The sequence below is a fragment of the Entelurus aequoreus genome, linkage group LG14, assembly GCF_033978785.1.
Source record: "Entelurus aequoreus isolate RoL-2023_Sb linkage group LG14, RoL_Eaeq_v1.1, whole genome shotgun sequence".
NCBI classification, from domain to species: Eukaryota; Metazoa; Chordata; class Actinopteri; order Syngnathiformes; family Syngnathidae; genus Entelurus; species Entelurus aequoreus.
Genome location: NC_084744.1, coordinates 51,027,082 through 51,048,478, shown reverse-complemented (window position 1 = coordinate 51,048,478; position 21,397 = coordinate 51,027,082). Strand labels below are relative to the sequence as shown.

At 39.2% G+C, this 21,397-nt stretch overlaps 1 protein-coding gene across 6 annotated transcripts in view; it reads left to right on the top strand.

The window, feature by feature from the left end:
* The window catches only part of LOC133665011 (solute carrier family 22 member 4-like), a 127,679-nt gene that overhangs the window by 88,227 nt on the left and 18,055 nt on the right, over positions 1–21,397 (top strand). For 5 of the 6 annotated variants that reach the window (XM_062070153.1, XM_062070147.1, XM_062070150.1 and 2 more), the window contains 7 exons: positions 1,592–1,697; positions 4,115–4,529; positions 7,255–7,358; positions 10,405–10,559; positions 10,632–10,803; positions 10,866–10,992; positions 18,985–19,073. In XM_062070153.1, the coding sequence (XP_061926137.1) occupies positions 4,146–4,529; positions 7,255–7,358; positions 10,405–10,559; positions 10,632–10,803; positions 10,866–10,992; positions 18,985–19,073 (1,031 nt within the window). In that variant the 5' untranslated portion in view covers positions 1,592–1,697; positions 4,115–4,145. Of the gene's footprint in view, positions 1–1,591; positions 1,698–4,091; positions 4,530–7,254; positions 7,359–10,404; positions 10,560–10,631; positions 10,804–10,865; positions 10,993–18,984; positions 19,074–21,397 lie in introns of all 6 variants that reach the window. The other variant, XM_062070149.1, reaches the window with a different exon arrangement.

Genomic DNA, 21,397 nt, shown 5'->3' with positions numbered 1-21,397 from the left:
ATAATGACCGAAAGAGGAATAGGCTGAAGCCAAGGCTTATATTTGCCTATAATATACATTCAAGAAAAATGTTATTGCCTGGAACATCAATGTTTAAAAAATCAATGGGATGAAAGTAGGGCTGCAACTAACGATTAATTTGATAATCAATTAATCTGTCGATTATTACTTCGATTAATAATCGGATAAAAGAGACAAACTACATTTCTATCTTTTCCAGTATTTTATTGAAAAAAAACAGCATACTGGCACCATACTTATTTTGATTATTGTTTCTCAGCTGTTTGTACATATTGCAGTTTATAAATAAAGGTTTATAAAAAAAAAATTAAAAAATTGCCTCTGCGCATGCGCATAGCATAGATCCAACGAATTGATGACTAAATTAATCGCCAACTATTTTTATAATCGTTTTAATCGATTAGTTGTTGCAGCCCTAGATGAAAGTCATCGTTGCTATATTTTACAATTTTCCATTATTTCATCTGTCAAGGCTTTCTTAAACCTTAGCAAAGAATTACATGTCTTCAACTCATCACTGAGCTTGTTCCACCATTTAATATTTGTATTTTATATTCGTTCTTACTTTACATATTTCAAAAATCAATATCCCCGTAAATTATAGTTTTTTCCTCTTAATTTAAAAAACCTAACAGTACAAGCTGGAAGGCTGTTGTTCTTTACTGGAAACACAATTTCCATTGTTTTTAAAAATACAATATCTGAAAATTTTAACACATTAGAACTTATGAATAATGGATTGGTAGGTTTGTAGTAGTTGCATTATTCTAATTACCCTTTTTTGAAGTTAAATTATTGGGTCTATGTTTGTTTTATAAACATTTCCCCAAACATCAACACAATATGTTAGATATGAAAAAATAAAATAATATTATAACATAATATTAATATTATAACATTATAACATAAGGGACGGCGTGGCGAAGTTGGTAGAGTGACTGTGCCACCAATCGGAGTGTTGCTGGTTACTGGGGTTCAATCCCCACCTTCTACCATCCTAGTCACGTCCGTTGTGTCCTTGGGCAAGACACTTCACCCTTGCTCCTGATGGCTGCTGGTTAGCGCCTTGCATGGCAGCTCCCGCCATCAGTGTGTGTGTGAATGGGTGAATGTGGAAATACTGTCAAAGCGCTTTGAGTACCTTGAAGGTAGAAAAGCGCTATACAAGTATAACCCATTTATCATTTATTATCATTTATAACATATGCAGACATTTCGTATTCATCATGTGTCATACTTTATAAAGAATAGCAATGGATTTGGATATTTATCTGCGGTTTCCAACATAATTTATGATAAATTATTATTCCCAAGAACTTAGTTTTATATACTCTATCAATTTCCACTTGATTTAATTTTAATTTTACTTCACAATTTGTCTTTGCACCACTAAACACCATATATTTAGTTGTCTTATCCTTTAATGATAACTTATTTATATCAAACCATTTTTTTAGCTGAAGCAACTCAACCTCTATTATCCTCAACACTTCAAGTCTTCTCCTGAACAATAGTTCAATAAAGTTTAATGTATCCCGTGCATATCTAAGTAAAGTCCATTCTGTTCTAGGTCTTGATGTCAGTTATGTGCTTGAAGTACTTTGATCCACCCTGACATGCACGAGCCATCATCAGGAAGAAAGGAAGCAGGATGAGGAGTTTAGGTCATCCTTTAGGTGAGTAAACGATGAGCCACTACTTTTTTTCCTGCGCTTTGAACTCTGCGGCTTATAAAACAGTACGGCAAATGTATGGACTTTTCCTAATGCAAATAGTTTTCCTTAAACACATGCAAAGACACTTAAATTGTGTGTTATTGTTTGTGCTATACTGCCATCTTTTGGACATGTTTGCTCATTGCAAGTGTTTCCTGCTGTTTAAAGCTTTGAACCTGAAGTAGGATTGCCGTACTGTTAGGCCTGGCGATATGGCCTAAAAATAAAAATGTTGCATCTTACTCTTAGCAAAATTCTAACTTGAATAATAATGTTCTTTTGAGACCAGATATAAATTGTACTTTTCATGGAATAATTTTTAAGGAACTAAATAACCAGTCTTGAATAAAATACTTCTGTTAACAGAAATGTAACATTACGCATTGCATGCAAATAAATAATTGTTTCCAACATTGAGAAATAATAGTGAAAACTTAAAAGTTTTGTCTTGAATAGGGCCAGCAAGGCATTCTCTGCTCCAGGAATCATGATCATATTTAAAGATAAAAGTAATTTTTTAATTTACTTTTCCTTAATATCTAAAAGTATTCATATTCTCTTCATGTCATATTATGCTCCTTCCAGTGCTGTTGTTTTTAGGTTAGAGTTTGTATCCAATCAGAATTCAGCTAGTTTATGTTGCCATTCTGTACGAAATCTGCCCGAGGCTTTCAGAATCAACAATGTAGGCGTCTATGCACTGTAAGTGAACGGGAACATATAGGTGATAGACAGTTGCGATAGCCAATCAGATCACAAGTTGTTGACAGTAGCCTATCTAGGTAGCCTGATGTTAACGAGACTGTGATTGGATACTCACTTGTCATTACTTAGCAGGAAGCAGGAAGTGTTGACCCTCAAAGAAGGAGAACAAAACATGGATTAGGTGGCAAATAAATATTTGCAAGGCCATTTTCAAGAAGGATATTTAAAGAGAAACTACATCTTGTGAGACGATGTCGGCCAACCCCGGAAGCTAGCTCAGCTGTTCTGGCGATGAAATGGGGAAAATTCTCGCCATTTCCACTCGAATAAGCAGACGACGAGGGGTACCGCTGGCTTATACAGCGTCGAATAGGTGCTATAAATTGTGATTTCAAATATCTAATTTTTTTCACTTTTAATATGTTTTTTGCAATTTTAATTGCTGATGCGTTTTAATTGATTTTTATATGCGCCAGAAAATGACCCGTTTTGTACACTGTTGATGTGATTCAATACGCAGTAGGGCGTGAATGTGTTTCTGTGTAGTATTTCTCCAGCAATGGTCATGTGGTGACATCAATTATGCTGTTTTGAGAGGTAATCATTGAAGTTGGACATCACTGAAGGCCTAGGTGGGAAACGCACTGTATTCATATATATATGTATATGTAGAATTTTTTATTATTAATGTTGTAATATATATGTGTGTATGTATATATTATATATATAATTATAAATATATACATTATTTACATAGGTATTTGTAAAACTTTTTTTTTTTTAATAATGAAATAAAAAATCATAAGTCAAGGTTTTATTATTTTTATTTTTACAAGCAATTATAGTGTATAACAATATATTATTTTTTGCATGATCATATAATATTAAAGTTGAAAAGATATGCAATTTTATGCAGTGCATACAAACCCCGTTTCCATATGAGTTGGGAAATTGTGTTACATGTAAATATAAACGGAATACAATGATTTGCAAATCATTTTCAACCCATATTCAGTTGAATATGCTACAAAGACAACATATTTGATGTTCAAACTGATAAACTTTTTTTTTTTTGCAAATAATCATTAACTTTAGAATTTGATGCCAGCAACATCTGACAAAGAAGTTGGGAAAGGTGGCAATAAATACTGATAAAGTTGAGGAATGCTCATCAAACACTTATTTGGAACATCCCACAGGTGAACAGGCAAATTGGGAACAGGTGGGTGCCATGATTGGGTATAAAAGTAGATTCCATGAAATGCTCAGTCATTCACAAACAAGGATGGGGCGAGGGTCACCACTTTGTCAACAAATGCGTGAGCAAATTGTTGAACAGTTTAGGAAAGACCTTTCTCAACCAGCTATTGCAAGGAATTTAGGGATTTCACCATCTACCAGATCTGGCCGGAGTTTGACACTTGTGCACTATTTTATAATAATAATGATGCAATCTTAATACTTGTGTCATAATGAAAGATTGAAAAAGTTTAAAAAAAAAATGTTTAAAGTTGTTTATTTTTTCAATGATTTTTACACTTTAACTGTCCACTTGTTGAGTTAATGTGCTTGTGAGAGTGCACAAAATGTGTGTGTGTGTGTGTGTGCGTGTGTTTCACTTGAGTGCATGTGTGTTTCACTTGAGTGCAGTGGCCCACACAAAAGTGTCTCAGTCTTCCAGAGCTGCAGCGGGCGAGGGACAGGATGAACGACTATGAGGCGGACACGGCATTCTTGGGGAACTGGGGTGTCTTCCAGCAGCGGATGTTGCTGCTCCTTTGCATCACCATGATCCCCAACGGCTACAGCGTCCTGAGCGCCGTCTTCCTGGCCGCCACGCCGGACCACCGCTGTCGTGTGCCGGCGGACGGACTCAACCTGACGGCGGCGTGGTGGAACGCCAGCATCCCGATTGAGGAGAATGGCCAGCCGGCCAAGTGCTCCAGATACCGGCTGGAGACTCTTCGGGCTTACTCGGAGGAAGGCGTGCTGCCCCCCGACGTCAACCTGAGCAGCGTGCCCCAGGAGGGCTGCCTGGATGGGTGGGAGTACGACCGCAGCATCTACACCGCAACCGTCGTGTCTGACGTCAGTGTGACTCATGCATTATTAACTTTCACATACTGACACTTCATTAGGTACACCTGCAGGTTCTGATGGCAACAATACCAATAATAGACACATGTCAGTATTATTATTATCAAAGTCTTAGAAAGTATGATAAACATTTTGATAAATGTATATTATTGTCAATTTAAAAGTACATTAAAACCTCTAAAGGCCTTAGTGGCCACATGCGTGGACAGCACCTTTTAGCTCTTATTTCCAAAATGGTGTACACTACTGAATTGGGGTCTTATGCCGACATATGGACACTTATACTGCTATCTGGTGGTGTCAGAAGAGTATAACATACAATGGAATTTGGAAAAAAAAGTGTAAAAATAAAAATGAGCATGTCACTACACATGAAGTACACGTTTGTGTACTTATGGACTAAGTACATCATATCAAAAGATGATTTTTAGTTTTTATTCTAATTAGAAATTTAAAAAAAGCATGTAAACAAACAGCTTGGGCCTTAAGAGGTTAATATCAGGTTACAAGTTTTTCAGGCGCGACTAAACCAGGAAAAGCGCGGCCCTGGGGCCAATTTTGGCCCTCATCATGTTTTTCACTGGCCCTTGATAGATTGTAAAAATAAAATCAATTCATTTTTATCAATATATGTTATTAGTAGTGCTGTCAAAAAATTGTTTTTTTGAATCAGATTAATCACACTTTTGAATATGGATTAATCACAAGTATTACTAGTAGTCCATCCATCCATTTTCTACCGCTTATTCCCTTCGGGGTCGTGGGGGGTGCTGGAGCCTATCTTAGCTACAATCGGGCGGAAGGCGGGGTACACCCTGGACAAGTCGCTACCTCATCGCAGGGCCAACACAGATAGACAGACAACATTCACACTCACATTCACACACTAGGGCCAATTTAGCGTTGCCAATCAACCTATCCCCAGGTGCATGTCTTTGGAGGAAGCCGGAGTACCCGGAGGGAACCCACGCAGTCACGGGGAGAACATGTAAACTCCACACAGAAAGATCCTGAGGCCGGGATTGAACTCACGACTACTCAGGACCTTCGTATTGTGAGGCAGACGCACTAACCCCTCTTACTAGTAGTATTAGTATTAAATAAGACACCAATATTTGTACACAAGTGTGATTTTATTTAATTGGTCGAAGGTGAACAAGCAAAATAAGTTGTGTAATTAATCATGCATATTAATGCAAACATTTTTGTGATTAATTGCATGAGTTAACTTATTTTTGACAGCCCTAGTTGTTCTATATAACCCTAATTTCTTGTGTCATTAAGAACACAAAGCTAATGTAGCTTAGCATATACTGTTGACATACATCGGGTTTGCTTTTGCCAAATTTAATGTACAATATGTGTCGAAGTGGCCCCCTGCATCCTTAAATGTTTTTCTGAAATCGGCCCTCGCTGAAAAAAGTTTGGACACCAAAGAGCTAATTGTTATGTTTTAGGTTGACAGAGCGTGTAGCTAGCTAACTTGTCAAAGCAGTTGGAGTGTAGCACTGCACCATACTGAAGCAGATTGTGTCCATAACGCCAGCCAAGGACATTTAAATATCTTTCATTTCATTTTTATTTATCTCCTTCATTGATGTGCATCTTTGATAGACAATTATACCACAATTATTCCGTTATACAGTGACACACCAATGCCTGAGAAGAAGCAGGATGAAGAAAAATCTTATATTTTCTTGCCCCCTCCAACATAATACGTAGTCTTACTTAATGATATATAAACCAACAATTACATCCAAATATAACGAAAACAAACAAAAAAACACACAAAAAAACACAAGTGCAAAACTTCATGAAGAACAAACCGAACAAAAAAACTAAAGAAGTAATATACACTTCACGGGATGATACAAAACAAATACAAAACCAGGCAAAAAATAAGTAAAATAATAAATATAAAGCAAAATGTAAACACTTATGGCTGTCCATATGATTTTGTTGTTCTGTCTTTATATATTTTTTTCAATTGGAATATATTTTTACAATCTTTTATCTCACTGATATACACATTTGTTTTAAAGTTGTCCTTGAATGCTGATGTTGGAAATGACCTTTTCTTCTATGCTCTTCATTCTCAGAAGTGATGACAAACATTTTTTGTAAATTTGCTGGTAATGTTTTACTTTTAGCCTTAAACATGACACATAATGTCTGTAACTTAACTAGCACCTGTAATTTCAATAAACCCGAATTAATGAATAATATGTTGATGTGTTCTAAGTAATCTACTTTATGAATAATCCTTATGGCTCTTTTCTGTAGTTGATACAATGCCTTTATGTTACTTTTATATGTGTTCCCCACACATCATAACATTTATCTATGAAAATATGAAGAAGCTGCTGACGGTGTGTTTGATAGAGAAGCAACTGGAAGGAGATCTGTACATTATTATTACATTACTTCATAAAACAACTACTTGTTCATACTACATTCTGTTGTATTGTTTTATACGACGTTTATCAACTAAAATGTTTTTCTTCTTTTTAAAATTGTGTTTTGGGGAGCCAAGCACCGATTAAATTTATTTGAATTCATTTCAGTGGGTGACGTTTCGCAATACGGGTTTTTCAGGGTACGAGCTGCGTCACAGAACCACTTAAACGAGTATTGTGAGGTACCAGGGTAGTTGCATACTGCATAGACGAGCTGTGTTTCATTTTCTATACCGTGTGTGTCCGTGTGTGTGTGTCAGTGGGATCTTGTGTGCGGGGACCAGTGGAAGAAGCCATTGACCACCTCGCTCTTCTTCTTCGGCGTCCTCATCGGCTCCTTTTTGTCAGGACAGATCTCTGACAGGTTGACACGCACACACACACACTCCTAACTTAGTTCATAATTAAGCATCAACTTGTGTTGTTCTTTCCCACTGGTGACTGTGAATCAGTCACCAGATGCAGGTTGAAATAAAGGTACGGTAAACGAAGGAGATGCTACCGCAGTAGAAGCGTTTAAGTCCCATCTTAAAACTAATTTGTACACTCTAGCCTTTGAATAGACCCCTTTTTAGACCAGTTGATCTGCCGTCTCTCCTTTATGCTCTGCCCCCCTCCCTCCCTGCGTGGAGAGGTTATCAGGTGACCACGGATCACAGGGATCTGAGCCGAGGATGACGTCGTGGCTTGTGCGGCCCTTTGGGTCATTTATGATTAAGGCCTAAGTGAACTTTAATGACTTTGAAGGAATTAGACAAGTACTACAACATGTCCGCGTCGAAGAAAGTTGCCGGATCACTTTTTGGACAATTATGTTTCAAACTTTGTGGAAGTATGTTTTTTGTTCAAGCACACAAAGCAAATCTATGAAGGCCTTGTACGATGTTAGTGTGTCCCGATAAAACCTTTTTACTCACGATTTGATACCAATATTTGAGCCTTGAGTATTGTCCGATAGCAATATTGATCCGATATCAGCAGGAATCCTACATACTTTTGTTATTTAGTAGTGTGAATGTTGGAAAAGGTTTGATCAAGTGAAATGAATCACACAGAGAACAAAAGTAGGTATAAAAATCACCAAACTATTTATTATTAATCATCTGGAATAGACTTGTGCTGTCTTTAAGTTGAAGTGGAGTGGTAATTGTTTTGAGCAACACCAGGTGGTCAAAATAGTTCATGAAGTTAAGCCCATGACGCAGTAACTTTAAAGGCCTACTGAAATGAATTTTTTTTATTTAAACGGGGATAGCAGATCCATTCTATGTGTCATACTTGATCATTTCGTGATATTGCCATATTTTTGCTGAAAGGATTTAGTAGAGAACATCGACGATAAAGTTCGCAACTTTTGGGCGCTGATTAAAAAAAAGCCTTGCCCGTACCGGAAGTAGCGTGACGTCACAGGTTGAAGGGCTCCTCACATTTCCCCATTGTTTACGCCAACAGCGAGAGCGATTCGGACCGAGAAAGCGACGATTACCCCATTAATTTGAGCTAGGATTCGTGGATGAGAAACGTGAGAGTGAAGGAGTAGAGTGCAGTGCAGGACGCATCTTTTTTCGCTCTGACCGTAACTTAGGTACAAGCTGGCTCATTGGATTCCACACTCTCTCCTTTTTCTATTGTGGATCACGGATTTGTATTTTAAACCACCTCGGATACTATATCCTCCTAAAAATGAGAGTCGAACGCGAAATGGACATTCACAGTGACTTTTATCTCCAAGACAATACATCGGCGAAGCACTTTAGCTACGGAGCTAACGTGATAGCATCGGGCTTAACTGCAGATAAAAACAAAATAAATAAACCCCTGACTGGAAGGATAGACAGAAAATACTATTAAACCATGGACATGTAACTACACGGTTAATGCTTTCCAGCCTGGCGAAGGTTAACAATGCTGTTGCTAACGACGCCATTGAAGCTAACTTAGCAACGGGACCTCACAGAGCTATGCTAAAAACATTAGCTATCCACCTACGCCAGCCAGCCCTCATCTGCTCATCAACACCCATGCTCACCTGCGTTCCAGCGATCGACGGAGCGACGAAGGACTTCACCCGATCATCCGTGCGGTCGGCGGCTAGCGTCGGATAGCGCGTCTGCTATCCAAGTCAAAGTCCTCCTGGTTGTGTTGCTGCAGCCAGCCGCTAATACACCGATCCCACCTAAAGCTTTCTTCTTTGCAGTCTTCATTGTTCATTAAACAAATTGCAAAAGATTCACTAACACAGATGTCCAGAATACTGTGGAATCTTGAGATGAAAACCGAGCTTTTTGTATCGTATACAATGTGTCCGAATACTTCCGTTTCAACGATTGACGTCACGCGCATACGTCATCATCCAAAGGCGTTTTCAACCGGAAGTTTAGCGGGAAATTTAAAATTGCAATATATTATAAGTTAACCCGGCCGTATTAGCATGTGTTGCAATGTTAAGATTTCATCATTGATATATAAACTATCAGACTGCGTGGTCGGTAGTAGTGGGTTTCAGTAGGCCTTTAATGATGTGGACACGTTTGCTACTGGATGATTTTCTAATTGGGTCATAATGTGTATGTAATATGCAACTATAATTATTTTATACTTCTTTATATTGACAAATGTACTGTTTCACACTGCAATATTGTCCACTTATTATTACGTATTAAGGGTGTGACTTTTTGGGCACCTAACGATTCAATCAGATTCCGGTTTATGAGGTGACGAGTCGATTCAGAATCAATTCTTGACAGCAATGTTAATATTTGGTTACATGTCCCTTGGCAAGTTTCACTGCAATAAGGTGCTTTTGGTAGCCATCCACAAGCTTCTGGTTGAATTTTTGACCACTCCTCTTGACAAAATTGGTGCAGTTCAGCTAAATTTGTTGGTTTTCTGACATGGACTTGTTTCTTCAGCATTGTCCACACGTGTAAGTCAGGACTTTGGGAAGGACATTCTAAAACCTTAATTCTAGCCTGATTTAGCCATTCCTTTACCACTTTTGACGTGTGTTTGGGGTCATTGTCCTGTTGGAACACCCAACTGTGCCCAAGACCCAACCTCCGGGCTGATGATTTTAGGTTGTCCTGAAGAATTTGGAGGTAATCCTCCTTTTTCATTGTTCCATTTACTCTCTGTAAAGCACCAGTTCCATTGGCAGCAAAACAGGCCCAGCGCATAATACTACCACCACCATGCTTGACGGTAGCCATGGTGTTCCTGGGATTAAAGGCCTCACCTTTTCTCCTCCAAACATATTGCTGGGTATTGTGGCCAAACAGCTCAATGTTTGTTTCATCTGACATCACATGGACAAAGATAAGACCTTCTGGAGGAAAGTTCTGTGGTCAGATGAAACAAAAATTGTGGCCTTACTTCCTGTGATGCGTACAAATGTTGTTCCATCCAATCAGGTACGGGAGGAAGATAGTGCTGTTCGTCACCCTTGCAAGCCAGACGACATGCATGTTCATCATGGTCTTCTCCTCATCCTGGATTATGTTCTGCATCTTTTACTTTTTTACCGGAATGTCCCACATCTCCAACTACCTGTCTGCGTTTGTGCTAGGTACACGTCTATTTCAGGGGGAGTCCTGGATGAGTTGTCTCGGGAAGTTCTGAAGGTCTCTCTCCTCCGCAGGAATGGAGATCTTAGGTCCGCGTGTTCGTGAGTTCTTCGCCACGGCGGGCTCTTGTCTGTTCTTCGCCGTGGGCTACATGATGCTGCCGCTCCACGCCTACTTCCTGCGAGACTGGAGGTGGCTTCTGCTGGGCCTCTCGGTGCCAGGATACCTCCTCTTGCCTCTGTGGTGGTGCGTGTGGCTTTCTTTCTTCTTGCGCTTCTTTCCTCACTGAAGTTCATTTGACCGTGCAGGTTCATCCCCGAGTCTCCTCGCTGGCTGCTCTCCCAGGGAAGAATCGACGAAGCGGAGGCCATCATAAAAAACGCCGCCAAGATCAACAAAAAGGAGCCGCCGGCTAAAATCTTCAATTCTCTGCAAGTCAGTGGTGATTTGATGTTTTAACCTATTCAAACCATTCCACCTTCAACATATTCCATCATTCTGGAAATTCAACATTCCCTTTTTCCACGTTCAAAAAAATTCCAGGAATTTCCAGAATTCCTGGTTTTCCAAAGCCCTATTTCTACCCTTTTTTCTGGCGACTACTCCTTCCACATTTTTCAACGCATTTCAACCGTTCCACCATCAAAACATTCCTCTTAATCAGGACAAAAAAACGAAGTTGTTTTTTGAACTGGAAAAATTCCCGGTTTTCCCGAAATTCCAGGAATTCCGTAATCCCATTTCTCAATTCAACATGTTACTACTTCAACATTTCTCCACCGATTTGAAAAATGTCAACACCAACCATTTCAACTCATTTAGACCATTTGGTTTTTTTTACCATTTTTCCAAAAAATTCAATTTTTTTCCGAAATTCCCAATTTTTTCTGAAATTCCCATTGAAATCAATGGGACATTCTTCAAAGTTTCACAACTTTCACATTTTTCATCTGATTCAAACTGTTCCAACTTCAAAATAATCAGCCTGTTCAGGAATTGTGTGCTCTACTTCCACAATTCTAAAAAAAAATCCCGGATTTCCCATAATTCTTTTTTTTTTCTTTTTTCATTTTACCCATTCAAACCATTCCACCTTTAACACATTCCACAATTCTAGAAAGTCAAACTACCCTTTGTCCAAGTTAAAAAAAATTCCAGATTTCCCCAAAATTCCCTAACACCATTTACTACTTCAACATTTCTTGCCCGATTTAAATAATTCTAACACCAACCAATTCAGCTCATTTAGGACATTACCGGTAATCATTTTCAAAATATCCCGCTTTTCCAAAAAATTCCCAAATTTTCAGGAAGTTCCCATTAAAATGAATGGGACATTTTTCCAAGTTGCACAATTCCCACATTTTTCAACCTATTCAAACCATTCCAACATCAACACATTCCACTCATCCTGGACATTCAAACTAACACTTTTCCAAGTTCCAAACCAAATTCCGGTTTTCCTGGCAATTCAAACTCTTCAACATTCAAACAATTCCAACATTCAAACAGTTTCAACATTCAAACCATTTCAACATTTAAAGGCCTACTGAAATGATTTTTTAAAAATTTAAACGGGGATAGCAGATACATTCTATGTGTCATACTTGATCTTTTCGCGATATTGCCATATTTTTGCTGAAAGGATTTAGTATAGAACAACGACGATAAAGTTCGCAACTTTTGGTCTCTGATTAAAAAAAAGCCTTGCCCCTACGATCAACTGATGTAGTCAGTTGATCGCCTCCTCATATTTTCCTATTGTTTTCAATGCAGCTAGAGCGATTCAGGCCGAGAAAGCGACGATTACCCCATTAATTTGAGCGAGGATGAAAGATTCGTGGATGAGGAATGTTAGAGTGACAGACTAGAATGCAGTGCAAGACATCTTTTTTCGCTCTGACCGTAACTTAGGTACAAGCTGGCTCATTGGATTCCACACTCTCTCCTTTTTCTATTGTGGATCACAGATTTGTATTTTAAACCACCTCGGATACTATATCCTCTTGAAAATGAGAGTCGAGAACGCGAAATGGACATTCACAGTGACTTTTATCTCCACGACAATACATCGACGAAACACTTTAGCTACGGAGCTAACGTGATAGCATCGTGCTTAACTGCATATAGAAACAAAATAAATAAATCCCTAACTGGAAGGATAGACAGAAGATCAACAATACTATTAAACCATGGACATATAAATACACGGTTAATGCTTTCCAGCCTGGCGAAGATTAACAATGCTGTTGCTAACGACGCCATTGAAGCTAACTTAGCTAGGGAGCTAACGTGATAGCATCGGGCTCAAATGCAGAAAGAAACAAAATACATAAACCCCTGACTGGAAGGATAGACAGAAAATCAACAATACTATTAAACCATGAACATGTAAATACACGGTTGATGCTTTCCAGATTGGCGAAGCTTAAAAATGCTGTTGCTAACATCGCCATTGAAGCTAACTTAGTATAACGGGACCTCACAGAGCTATGATAAAAACATTAGCGCTCCACCTACGCCAGCCAGCCCTCATCTGCTCAACACCCGTGCTAACCTGCGTTCCAGCGATCGACGGAAGGACGAAGGACTTCACCACGATCATCCGTGCGGTCGGTGGTTAGCGTCGGCTAGCGCGTCTGCTATCCGAGTCAAAGTCTTCCTGGTTGTGTTGCTGTAGTCCGCCGCTATAACACCGATCCCACCTACAACTTTCTTCTTTGCAGTCTCCATTGTTCATTAAACAAATTGCAAAAGATTCACCAACACAGATGTCCAGAATACTGTGGAATTATGAGATGAAAACAGAGCTATTTTGTATTGGATTCAATGGAGTACCGATACTTCTGTTTCACTGGCTACGTCACACGCATACGTCATCATCCAAAGGCGTTTTCAACCGGAAGTTTAGCGGGAAATTTAAAATTGCAATATATTATAAGTTAACCCGGCCGTATTAGCATGTGTTGCAATGTTAAGATTTCATCATTGATATATAAACTATCAGACTGCGTGGTCGGTAGTAGTGGGTTTCAGTAGGCCTTTAAACCATTTCTACATTCATCCTACGTTCCATTAGCATTTCAGTTCAGCGTCAGCTCTTCAACATTCAAACCATTCCAACATTCAAACTATTCTTACATTCATACTACATCCTGTCAGCATTTTACTTCAACTTCAGCATTGGAGCATTCACACACAATTCCTTCAGGAATTGCCTCTTCTAGTTCAAGTTGCTGTTGCTCTAATAACTTAGACATGTTTTTTTTTAACTTTCGGTTTCTCCAATGGCAATCTACTAAACTCTTTGTGATGTATTATAAATCTTCACTAAGGAAACAAAATGCCAGCTACATGTCAAATGCAGGAACCGAGCATGGCAAATATATGTTTTTCAGCTGACTGTCACTAGGCAGAATTTGCAGGAAACAGGCTCCACCACACAATAGAGAAAACGACAGGGAGATATGGCAGGACGAGGAGCAAGGGGTGTGAATCTTTGGGTACCTATAGATTCGATCTGATTCCCATTCTTGGGGTGACGATTCGATTCAGATTGATTCTTGATTCAAACTGATTCTCGCAATGTATTATTTGGTGTAATGATTGTAATGAAACTTGTTCAAAACAGATTACAGGTTCGAAACGCTCATTCTGGTGGCTTGCAGATAGCCTAAAAACTTATTTTTAAAAATGATTTAAAAATATATACATATAGAGTGGAGGCCAAAAATATTGGACACACCTTCTCCTCATTCAATGCGTTTTCTTTATTTTCATGACTATTTACATTGTAGATTGTCACTGAAGGCATCAAAACTATGAATGAACACATGTGGAGTTATGCACTTAACAAAAAACAGGTTAAATAACCGAAAACATGTTTTATATTCTAGTTCCTTCAAAATAGCCACCCTTTGCTATGACTACTTTTGCGCACACTCTTGGCATTCTCTGAATGAGCTTCAAGAGGTAGTCACCTGAAATGGTTTTCACTTCACAGGTGTACTTGAAGAATGCCAAGAGTGTGCAAAGCAGTAATCAGAGCAAAGGGTGGCTATTTTTGAAGAAACTAGAATATAAAATATGTTTTCAGTTATTTCACCTTTTTTTGTTAAGTACATAACTCCACATTTGTTCATTCATAGTTTTGATGCCTTCAATAGTCATGAAAATAAAGAATACGCATTGAAGGAGAAGGTGTGTCCAAAGTTTTGGCCTGTACTGTATATATAATCGATTTCTGAAGATTATGAATCAATTTAGAATCGGAATGAATAAGTATTGCGATTTGTATGTCAATCTTTTTTTTGTGTGCACGCCTACATTGTTTGCTAACATGAAAGATTGTTAGCACATAAGGCTGCACGATTCTATGGGAAAAAAAATGTAAATCCAGATTTTATTGCTGACAATTGAGAACACCTTTTTCTTCGACAAGTTCAGGCTCAGTGCCGTATGCCTGCCTATGTTTTAAAAACATCAAACAGTTTTTATCATCATGATTATTGAACTCCTTTCCGTCTTATCCTGCTTTGAAAAAAAACTTTTAGTGGTCTTTTAGTTTCTCATGCAAGGTCCCAGAAATGAATAAGTATATTGCATCAAACATTCATTCAACATTACATTCATGTAATTAAGACAAGTCGATCAATTAGTGCGATCATTCCTCTCGCGAGTTGATGAATGATAGGCTCACTGGGAGACATGTCAGCCGTCAAGCTAACGACAGAGCAGCGTGAGTCCTTGAGTACAATGGCAGCGTTTGGTGATGAAGTCAAATAAATATGTGGTCGTCATTCCAATTAGAAATTTCATTACATGTCAGAGCTGCCAACTCTTTCGACTCATGGACTTTCCTCTTGTTCAGCGACATACTGACTGAAGTTAATAATGGCCCGGATTGTAATCTTTTTGTGTGCACCGTATTTTCCGGACCATAGGGCGCACCGGATTATAAGGTGCACTGCCGATGAATGATCTATTTTCAATCTTTTTTCATATATAAGGCGCACCGGATTATAGGGCGCATTAAAGGAGTCATATTAAAAAAAAATTCTAAATGTAAAAGACTTCCTTGTGGTCTACATAACATGTAATGGTGGTTCTTTGGTCAAAATGTTGCATAGATTATGTTTTACAGATCATTTCAAGCCGCTTTCTGACAGTCGCTTCAGGATGCGGCGTTTTGTGGGCGCTCTTATTTACGTGGCTCACCTTCGACAGCGTCTTCTCCCCGTCATCTTTGTTGTAGCGGTGTAGCGTGCAAGGACGGGGGTGGAAGAAGTGTCAAAAGATGGGGCTAACTGTTTTAATGACATTCAGACTTTACTTAAATCAATAACGGAGCTGCATCTTCTCATCCGTAGCTCACTAGTGCCATAACAACGCCAGAAATGTTTCCCGTGAAAAACCGTCCGACCGGAACTCTCTAATAGCTAAAGTTCCTTGGGTGAATAATATAAACTCACTACACCGGTATGTTTTAGTGCTTTCATGGCGAGTTTACTGACAGATATAAGTAAGAACTTTACACTACTTTATTTTAGAAATGGCAACAGTGGAGGATGAAAGTCCCATAACAAGAAAATAGAGAAAAAGAAAAAGCTTATCAACTACAGCGTCGGATGCGCGCACATTTTTAGGACTTATGCAGATCCAAAATACAGATCAGCAGGTACCAGACGGTAGGAAAAGTTTCCTTTGCATAATATTGCGTAACAAAACGCTAGATAATATGTCTTACCTTATACACACACCATAATAATACTCGTATGTTGAAGCACATTCCATCAAGCGGTGTGGCTTCATAGCTTACCAAAGTCGTACTAAAACATTTTGATAGATTTTTGAGCGCCGCGTGTCATGTTCTATATTTTCAATGGAACATATAAAATGTTGGTGTTGTTTACTTGAGTCATATTGCAGTCTACACATATCTCTTATGTTTGACTGCCATCTACTGGTCACACTTATCATTACCAAATAAAATAGCTTCGGGGTCAGTATGCTAAACCAAAATTATTCTGTACATTAGGCTCACCGGGCTATAATGTCGTAAATATTGTCACTTTTGTGGAGACGTAGAAAAGTCGCCAAGGAGGTAGTCGATCAACAATCACTTCATTCGAACGAGCACGTCACTGTTGAGCGCAACTAGGCCAAAATAATAACGGTACAAATTGTTGGTTCTTTTGTGTGTGTTCATGTGTTAATAAATGTTAATTTGTTTAATAATAAAATCAAATAAGATGTGTTATTCAACATTTTACATTTAATTGGTATCTCTTGTTTTCTTACACGTCTGAGTCTCATTTGCCAGTATTATATAGTAGACTTTGCATGCAGTTGCAATTCCAAGACATTAGTTGGCAATAGTCTGTACACAGGGTAGTTTTGGAGACTAACATAAACCTACACCGACACATTCAAAGTGTTTGGTCGTTGCCGCATTGTTTGTTAATGAAGCCAACGAGACTGAAGATATAGTATACAATAAGTTGATAAACAAAGATATCACAGCAGTTGGTCCTGAGTGTATTGCTGTAGTTAGGAACTAAAGTTTAATGTGCTAGTCTTGTCTTTTGTTGAGTCTTACAAAGTGTTAGTACTTTAAGTATTGTACTTATTACAGCACAGTGTTTTGATTTTAATGTGCATTTTAGTTGTGCTTTTTATTAACACATTTTGAGGTGTTGGAATCCCCATGTAAAATCGCTATGGCATATCCAATAGCATCGAGCTAGTGCATTTTGAAAAGTGGATTCTTACTTTTGAGCGCTTTCTGTAAATACGCCTGTTTTGCTTTGACGTGACGTGCAACAAAGGTATCGAAATATGTTACCATTTTATTTCGTACCCAGTTTTGAATTCAGTCGTTGCCTAATAAAGTACCAAATTCAGCACCAATCTCTTATCAGCATACATCCATCTCTCTCACTGCCACCGCACATTCACACACAGAGTCCCCCTTCCTTTAGCTGGCCTTCCTCGCTTACATCCAATCACCAGTCAGGACTCCACCTGCACACATTCACGGCCTCACAGACAGTCAGTAATGATACCAATTGAAATCACAGCTGAATTGGTCATTTTGTTTGTAATTGTTCTTCTGATTATTGTTCTGCTTGAAAGATACACTATATTGCCAAAAGTATTTGGTCAGCAATCCAAATGATAAGAATCAGGTGTCCTAATCACTTGGCCAAGTGTATAAAATCAAGCATTTAGGCATGGAGACTGTTTCTACAAACATTTGTGAAAGAATGGGCCGCTCTCAGTGATTTCCAGCGTGAAACTGTCATAGGATGCCACCTGTGCAACAAATACAGTCGTGAAATTTCCTTGCTTCTAAATATTCCAAAGTCAACTTTATTATAAGAAAAGTCAAGAGTTTGGGAACAACAGCAAGTCAGCCACCAAGTGGTAGGCCAGGTAAACTGACAGAGAAGGGTCAGCGGATGCTGAAACGCATAGTGCAAAGAGACTTTCTGCACAGTCAGTTGCTACAGAGCTCCAAACTTCATGTGACCTTCCAATTAGCTCACGTACAGTACGCAGAGAGCTTCATGGAATGGGTTGCCATGGCCGAGCAGCTGCATCTAAGCCATACATCACCAAGTCCAAAACGTCTCCACTGCATAGAGCAGTGGAGACGCGTTCTCTGGACTGATGAGTCACGCCTTTCCATCTGGCAATCTGATGGACCAGTCCGGGTTTGGAGGTTGCCAGATGAACGCTACATTTCGGACTGCATTGTGAAACTGTGAAATTTGGTGGAGGAGGAATTATGGTGTGGGGTTGGTTCTTCAGGAGTTGGGCTTGGCCCCTTAGTCCCAGTGAAAGGAACTTTGAATGCTCCAGGATACCAAAACATTTTGGACAATTCCATGGGATTGCACTTCAAGTTGATATGTGAGTAAAAGCAGGTGGCCAAATACTTTTGGCAATATAGCGTATGTCTTCCCGAGGGTCACTTTGGGTTTTCCTTGAATATAACAAGTGTAACTGTTGAAAGTGCCCCGCAGGTTGGCAACAATGAAACATTAGCCAGTGTGTCTGCAGATCCTTATTTTTCCTCTTCTCCAAGGTTTTTGAGTTCACTGCTCAATGTTCAATGTGCCGACAATAATTAACTGTCGTTTACGTATGTGATCGCGAATGTGCTAGTCAGCGGGGGAAGAGGACCACGCTGAAACTGGAATGTAGGCCAAGACTGACCTCAAATTGTTGTGAAATATGCTAACTGCACCATATAGTCAGCTTTTACAAAGATGATCATACGTCACAGCAAGAGTTGCTTCTAATGTTCTGGTGGCCATATTTAACTCCGTAAGAGGCAAAACCTGACAAGGTGGCATGTCCTCATGAGCTGCACTCTTTATTAGATTAGTTCCACGCTGATGGCGGGTGTTTATTGTTCTACAGAAAGAATTCGAGAAGGCGAAGAGCCACATCTGTGATTTGCTCCGTTCTCGGAACATCCGCTGGGTTTCTGTCATGCTGTGGCTGGTCTGGTGAGTACGCACACACCCACAGAGGTCATGTCAGTCCCTTTCAACAACAAGTAGTGCCTACTGTTGCTAGGCAGAATTGACAGTAAACAGCCTGCACGTTCCTTATAAAAACTCCAATAAATATTAGTCAACACACACATTTCATGAGACAAAATAAGAGGCCAAAGTAGGGCTGGGCCGATAAAACGATTTAAATATATGTCGCGATAGACACAATATCGATATCGATTAAAAAGATGGGTTTGATAAAACGATATACAGTTGTGCTCATAAGTTTACATACCCTGGGAGAATTTATGATTTCTTGGCCATTCTTCAGAGAATATGAATGATAACACAAAACCCTTTCTTCCACTCATGCTTAATGGTTGTGTGAAGTTATTTATTGGCAAACAACTGTTTACTCTTTTTAAATCAAAATTACAAAAGAAAGTACCCAAATGACCCTGATCAAAAGTTGACATACCCCAGTGACTTTGATCTGATAACATGCACAAAAGTTGACACAAACAGGTTTGAATGGCTAATCAAGGTTCCAATCCTCACCTGTGACATGTTTGTAATTAATGTGTGTGTATAAAAGGTCAGTGAGTTTTTGGGCTTCTGACAGACCATTGCATCTTTCATCCAGTGCTGCACAGATGTTTCTGGATTCTGTGTCATTGGGAAGGCATAAGAATTGTCAAAGGATCTGCGAGAAAAGGTAATTGAACTGCATAAAACAGGAAAGGGGTATAAAAAGATATCCAAGGAATTGAGAATGCCAATCAGCAGTGTTCAAACGCTGATTAAGAAGTGGAAAATGAGGGATTCAGGTAGACCAGCAAAGATTTCAGCCACAACTGCCAGGAAAATTGTTCGAGATGCAAAGAAAAATCCACAAATAACTTCAGCTGAAATACAGGACTCTCTGAAAAGTTGTGGTGTGGCTGTTTCAAGATGCACAATAAGGAGGCATTTGAAGAAAAATGGGCTGCATGGTAGAGTCACCAGATAAAAGCCATCACTCCAAATTACTTTGTTCCAGAAGTTTTGAGGCTTGTCTCTGTGCTGTTTGGCGTAATGTAAGCGGGATACTTTGTGACATTTGCGCAGAAATGGCTTTCTTCTGGCGACTCGACCAATGACCATGCAGCCCATTTTTCTTCAAGTGCCTCTTTATTGTGCATCTTGAAACAGCCACACCATCATTTTTCAGAGGGTCCTGTATTTCAGCTGAAGTTATTTGTGGATTTTTCTTTGTATCTCGAACAATTTTCCTGGCAGTTGTGGCTGAAATCTTTGCTGGTCTACCTGACCGTGGTTTGGTTTCAACAGAATCCCTCATTTTCCACTTCTTAATCAGCGTTTGAACACTGCTGATTGGCATTCTCAATTCCTTGGATATCTTTTTATACCCCTTTCCTGGTTTATGCAGTTCAATTACCTTTTCTCGCAGATCCTTTGACAATTCTTTTGCCTTCCCCATGACTCAGAATCCAGAAACATCTGTGCAGCACTGGATGAAAGATGCAATGGTCTGTCAGAAGCCCAGAAATGTTATACACCCTTTTTTATAAGTTTTATAAGCCCTTTTATACACCCACAATAATTACAAACAAACATGTCACAGGTGAGGATTGGAACCTTGATTAGCCATTCAAACCTGTTTGGGTCAACTTTTGTGCATGTTATCAGATCAAAGTCACTGGGGTCTGTAAACTTTTGATCAGGGTCATTTGGGTACTTTCTTTTGTCATTTTGATTTAAAAAGAGTAAACACAGTTGTTTGCCAATAAATATCTTCACACAACCATTAAGCATGAAGAATGGCCAAGAAATCATAAATTCTCCCAGGGTATGTAAACTTATGAGCACGACTGTATATATGTAGTCGATGTTTCTGTGGTTTATCCGTTATACAGTGCTCAATACCGGGGTAGAGCAGAATATACGTTAGGTCAGGAAAAAACACAGGGGCTATTTCATCCCTACAAGCCTGTTTCGCAGGTTTCTCTGCTCTTCAGGGGATTTTGAAGAGCTGTTTCGCAGGTTTCTCTGCTCTTCAGGGGATTTTGAAGAGCTGAGAAACCTGCAAAACAGGCTTGTAGGGATGAAATGAAGTGAAGTGAATTATATTTATACAGCACTTTTCTCTAGTGACTCAAAGCGCTTTACATAGTGAAACCCAATACTGATATGGACAGTTTAATGTCCATATCAGTATTGACATTTAAACCAGTGTGGCCACCCACACTGGTGGGTAAAGTGTCTTGTCCAAGGACACAACGGCAGTGACTAGGATGGCGGAAGCGGGAATTGAACCTGGAACCCTCAAGTTGCTG